Source organism: Oncorhynchus gorbuscha, linkage group LG23 (genome assembly GCF_021184085.1).
Source record: "Oncorhynchus gorbuscha isolate QuinsamMale2020 ecotype Even-year linkage group LG23, OgorEven_v1.0, whole genome shotgun sequence".
NCBI classification, from domain to species: domain Eukaryota; kingdom Metazoa; phylum Chordata; class Actinopteri; order Salmoniformes; family Salmonidae; genus Oncorhynchus; species Oncorhynchus gorbuscha.
Window position 1 is genome coordinate 57,578,537 of NC_060195.1, and position 5,956 is coordinate 57,584,492.

At 39.3% G+C, this 5,956-nt stretch overlaps 1 protein-coding gene across 2 annotated transcripts; it reads right to left on the reverse strand.

Moving 5' to 3' along the window:
• Window positions 1–1,250: 1,250 nt before the first annotated feature.
• Window positions 1,251–5,468, reverse strand: LOC124011441 (homeobox protein engrailed-1-B-like). Of its 2 annotated transcripts, none has more exons than XM_046324834.1 (2): window positions 4,687–5,468; window positions 1,251–2,042 (listed from the first exon to the last, which is right to left on the reverse strand). In XM_046324834.1, the coding sequence occupies exons 1-2, from the start codon at window positions 5,186–5,188 to the stop codon at window positions 1,723–1,725; spliced, it is 822 nt and encodes a 273-aa protein (XP_046180790.1). In that variant the 5' UTR covers window positions 5,189–5,468; the 3' UTR covers window positions 1,251–1,722. The 2 variants fall into 2 exon arrangements, with proteins under 2 accessions (XP_046180790.1, XP_046180789.1); XM_046324833.1 differs by having other exon boundaries at window positions 1,251–2,054.
• Between the last annotated feature and the right edge of the window lie 488 nt (window positions 5,469–5,956).

Sequence of the window (5,956 nt, forward strand, 5' to 3'; positions counted from 1 at the left end):
TGTTGACTTTCTGAATTGAGCCACGCATTTTCTTGGAGAAGACACCAGCCACCAGTGGTGTAAAGTACTTAAGTAAAAATACTTTAAAATACTACTCAAATAGTTTTTTGTTGTTGTATCTGTGTACTTTAATTTACTATTTATATTTTTGACTACTTTTACAATGACTTCACAACATTCCATTCCTAAATAAAATAATGTACTTTTTACTCCATACATTTTCATTGACACCCAAAAGTAGGACTTAGCAGGACAGGAAAATTGTCAAATTCACTTACTTATCAAGGGAGCATCCCTGATCATCCATACTGACTCTGATCCGAAGGACTCACTAAACACAAATGTTTCGTTTGTAAATGTGTTGGAGTGTGGCCCTGGCTATCCGTAAATGAAAGAAAAAAGGAAAATTGTGCCGTCTGGTTTGCTTAATATAAGGAATTTGAAATGATTTATACTTTTACTTAAGTATATTTTAGCAATTACATTTACTTTTGTATAAAGGCATTTTGTATAAAGGCATCTTTTTTAAGTATTACAATTAGGTACTGTTTTCCACCACTGCCATTTAGAAACGTCATCACCATGTTTTATACCACTAGCCGAAATGTAGACATACAATGTATCCCAATGATAAGGGCCGAGATAATGCTTGTACTCATAGTAATACAATATTATTGAAGAAAGAACAATAACAATAGGCCTACTAATCGTAATACTACTACTACTGTCGCACCCCCCCAATAAACGAATAATACAAAATAACTTCCATGAGTACACTGTGACCTTGACGGATATAGGCCTGCCTTTAGGTTACATGGTTTCCGTGAGTGTGTAGGCTTTTTAAGGTAGGCTAGGCTGCACACAGAGAGGCACGCCTGGACCTTCTGTCCTATTAAAACAAGCAATGTTTATATAGCAAATGGCATAGCTCGTGGGAAATATATGCATGTCAACATTATCTGAATTAACTCACTAAAAAGGTACGCTGTAGTCTATGATGAAGAATATGTCTTAGATGTCAGAACAAAATGTAAAAAGGTAGGTTTGTTTTGCATTGCAAGAAATAATTGTGTCACTGAAGTTGTATATTTGTCCCGAAAGCTCAGCAAAATACCCCATATTTGGTCATTGTCTCTTCGGTCTTTATTTAGACGACATAGTGTTAGTCCTGGGCCTTGAAAGCTAATAGTTATAATCGATTCACAAACTACGCTTTGTGTATAGCATTTCAATGAGGAATGAAGCTGTAGCACATTCTACATTTTTATTTTATTTCAGACTACATATTCTCTGAACATATTAAAATCTTTGGCTTGGCACGTCGGTTCAGAAACGCAGTCTGTAGAATTGTGAGAGATTGGGGAGAGGGGCGACAGAAATCACAAAAGAAATCTATGAGTCAGACACTTATACTAAAACAATGGCCAACAACATCATAAGAGAAAGAAAAGTTTAAATCTCCAGCAAGTAGGGATTGATACAGACATAACCTTACCTGAAATTAAATATATACAACGTCATATTGTTTTGGCTATATATAAACTTTAATAATGTTCATATTTTATATAATTATGTCCATATACTGTATCATAAACAGAAATCGGTTTTAAATAGCATCTGTCCCAGTCAAATCGTATTTACCTCTTTCGTTTTCAGTTCACAAAAGAGTTCAAGCACTCTGCTTCAGTTCAGCGTCTATTTTGCCCTGCGCGAGGGGGGAATTTACTCGCTATCATCCTTCTCCTCTTGGACCGTGGTTGTGGAATGGTTGTACAGTCCTTGGGCCATGAGTTGGAGAGCCAGGCCGTTCTTGTAGCCATTGCCCTTTTTGATTTTTGCCCTCTTATTCTGAAACCAAATTTTTATTTGGGATTCATTGAGATTCAGTTCTGTGGCCAGTGACTGTCTCCGTTGTTCTGTTATGTAGCGATTTGCCTGAAACTCGGACTTAAGTCTCTGCAGTTGTTCAGCCGTAAACGCGGTTCTGGGTCGCTTGTCTTCTTTCTCATTTTTCTTCTTTTTCAATTTCCGTGTCCTTGGGCCTGATGTAGAAACAACAGTGAAACGAACACGTAAATATCAGTTAGTCCTAGGCCCAACAAACATGAATTTACACATTACTAAAACAATGGAGTATTGCAATGTAATAAACATTGTTCATGGCTAAATGTGTGTTTGCAGTCATTGCGACCATTTTACCCCAGGCGCAAGGTGCAAACAAGGCTGAATGATGAACAGTTGTATTGACATAATTTATCCATTTGAATATTCATAATTTCATGAATGCAGTAACACATATCTTCCAATTACATAATACATAACCAAAAACATATAAGCAACGTAAAAACTAAATAAAATGTAGGCCTAGCGGTGTGACAGACCGTTATCCTCGTTTGCGTGCCTATTTCTGTACGCATATGTTTTGGCCTAGGCTATATGTGGTCTAAGAATTTCATCGTTTCCTATTGGTAATACCAATAATAACAATATAATATCAAACTACATGCCTATACTTACTAACAGACTATTGTTGATTTGCATGCCTTTTTTCTGTAGGCCTACCCTGCAGACCGGTGCAAGCAAGAGAACACACAGTATGGTGTTAGTCCTCCTTAGCACAAGTAGACCTTGCCCCAGCTCAGCCACTATTCCTCCGTCAGTTAACGAGCTCATTCCATCAACGTGTGTAATAAAAACTCTGTGCCATAAAATGTCAAAGTAAACAAACTAAGGCAACATATTTGGTTATTTACTATTTCACTAGTCTATGCTTAGACCTAGATTGCAATAGGTCTGTCTAAAACGCCATTGCACTGGAACGTAAAGGCGACTGTTTTGCAAGCTGGTATTGAGATACTTGGCTTATTCTATCCACAGCCATGCAGCGTGCACATGATTACATCTGAGAGGTTCATAATGTAGCATATACACGGGGCTAATATCGCGATGAAGAAGATACATGGATATAGGCTAATTAATCATTTATATTTTTATGCCCACTTTCTGCAAACGTGTTACCTAACAGCTATAAAGGCCCACTATTCATCCATTCGATTGACTTCTCCAAAAACGCAGACAACACAACAAAATGTAGACTGTCATTTCAGGGAAAAAAACTATTTCTATAGGCTAAAAAACACAATTAGGTCGTATATTGCAAAAACAAGCTGCGGAATCCAATTCAGTCAGAGCATTGTAGGATACGGTTTAAATCAGTTTGATACTGTATTGTGTGAAACTCAACTATATGCTTCTACTGCTATCATAAACACAAAGGCTAGGCTATATATAGCCTTATTATTTTTAATTGGCGGGATATTTTTATTGGACATTTTCATCCGCGTTATGGACTGTAGCCCTACGTCATCTTTATCTTTGTCATTTGGAACAACATGAGCCAAAATAGCTTAACATGTAACGACATGGGGTCACGTTTACCTGCAGATATAGGCTATTTTTTTAATACAATAACAGTAATAGGACTACAATAGCAAGCACATACACAGGTTAGACCAGGGCTTGCTTGCCGAAAATATAACCTAGGCTATTTGATTAGCTAAAACAATTATATAGTCTGTCGGGTTAATTCCATTTTCGTAGTACTACATTGTTTTACCAGATTTCATTCCCGAAAGATATCGAAACCAATAGGCCTGGTGTTTTTCTCCCAATTTATATAGCCTAGGCCTAAATCGTATAGCTTAATCAGTCAATCAATCACTTTAGTCAATCAATACATATTTTCTGAATTCTGAATCTCATGTCAAATTCAGAAAGACTGTGGGAAAAAAACTCTCAAACATATTGACAAGGCAGTCTATACAAACCCTGATTTACACCATAGGCCCAACAATATGCTCGTCAGGTGAAAAGAAAGTCAGCTATTGTGGCCGAATCGAAGGACATAATGGTTGGATTATGTAGATAATATGGACTAAACTATTTGATTAAGCAGTTTGGGTGATTTGGAGACGGCCTACATCGAAGGCTTGCCTAACAGTTAACAGTCAGTATAGGTATCTGGTGTGAAGTAAAACAAGATAGTAAAACAAAACGACGACAGTTAAAGTGGACGGTTCGGTGTCCACTCCTATCAAGTTTGTCTTGTCTATGCAAAACTTTTCAATGAGTTTTACATAAACAATGTGATAACATGGAGGACCGGTTTTCGCCATTGCTTTGGTTTGAGGAGAATAAATACAAATTAGGGAGGAGAATCAAATTGCAGCCCGGTTAGTCTTCCTAACATGCTCTGCCAAGTCTTATTAATATATAGTTTTTAAATGCTCTCACCAAAACAAAGTGGCAAATGTGTGTGTGTGTTTGTGTTACTGTTACTGTTACTGTTAGAGAGATTATGGCAAATACTATAGGCATATGTCTAGTCTCGCCTACTATGATAATCCAGGCCTATCATCATTTGTTGTTTTGGCTGGTGTTGTTATTATTAGCTTTTTCAAGGTATGTTTCTTCATTTAGCCTATCGTGCGTGACGCTCACGAACTGAATACATTTACAAGGAAGCGACGCGAGAGAGAAAGAGAGGGGGGGTGACAGAGAGAGAGAGAGATGTTTACGATGTTCAAATTGACCTACAGGCTAGGCCTACTCCAAACATAACCAAAATAACGGACTTTCACATTTCAGACTTGCAGTGGTAAAATGATTCGGAAACTAGCGCCATACCAGATGATGGTCGATCCGAATATCTCGTGCAGTAAACCCACGCAGGCCATAACATCGGCGTAGATTCTTTAGCGGGTGGAGATCCTCCATTACTGGCATTCACAACCACTATTGACGCGGTGTCTCCATATCTCGTTGTGGTAGTCCCATTCCCTTCACCTTGTTTTGTCGAGCTCTGTTTCGAAGACGGCGAGGACGACGAAGAAGAAGTACTGTCACTACTGCAGTTGGAATCCTGGCAAAGGCTGCTCGCGTGAGATGGCCTGATTACCAAGGGGTTGACGTTTTCTCTGCCGGAGGTCTGCGCCCGCTCCCGACTCCCAAGCTCCTTCTTGCAGCCGAAGTCTGGCCGCAGAATATTGTCAATAAAAAAGTTTGTCGTTCTATGTACCTGCTGTGCTGCCTGGTGGGGCAAAATTGGAGGAGATGGTAGATTCGGGGAGAGGGACACGCTCTCTCCCTCAGTCGAATCACGGCTGTTCTGATCAATTCGCTCTTCCATAACTGGTACACTTTTGGCTGGAGCGCAAACTCTCCACGCCAAACTCCACTTGTTGCTCAATGCCGTATCCGAATAATAGCAAACAAAAAAAGATATCTGACTATATTATGAAGGAAGCCTATATCAAATACTTTTGATATATGTGACAATGTTCTACACTGTCGACATGTTAGCCTACTAAAGCGATCCAAGTGTCACAATAGCCCTGCGCTACCACGAATGACTACACATCGCGCGCAGCAGCGTCGTCGCTAGCTTTCTCTAATGTATGTCGGCGCGATCTTTCTAAACTCTCCTAAAACCCGTTATCCCTCTCACACACTTTTTTTTCTCACACCAACCGGAAGCACGTGAGTGCCAACACACGTGCAGTAGACCAATCACTTGTGCAGATCCGCGCTGTCAGAAGTGACGACGTCCAATCGAATTTTACGAATCTCAGCAAATAAACAATTGATGGTTTTTAGTCACAAAACAAGTGGTCTCAGCGGTGCGCTTTTCTTCCATACCAAATGACCGTGCTCATCACCGATAGGGGAAAACATGGTAGGGACATTGGGCTTGTACAGAAATATTATAGCCTACCTATACATTTAGGCCACAAATGGTTCACGTTAATTTGTCTATCGACATGATTTGCCATCCACTCTCTTACCACTGAAAGGTGACATGTGTATGCTTTTCTTAAGTCCTCTTCCTCCACATTTTCCTATATATATCTTCCTATACAATTGACATGCAGTATGACATTTTTCCCACTCTACTTGA

What these genes read in the sequence shown, in the direction of transcription:
- LOC124011441 (XM_046324833.1), bottom strand. Translation starts at nt 5,188, where the DNA reads ATGGAAGAGCGAATTGATCAGAACAGCCGTGATTCGACTGAGGGAGAG. An exon ending in TTCGGATCGACCATCATCTG is followed by an intron (nt 2,055 to 4,686) that starts GTATGGCGCTAG and finishes GTTTCACTGTTG; the next exon opens with TTTCTACATCAGGCCCAAGG.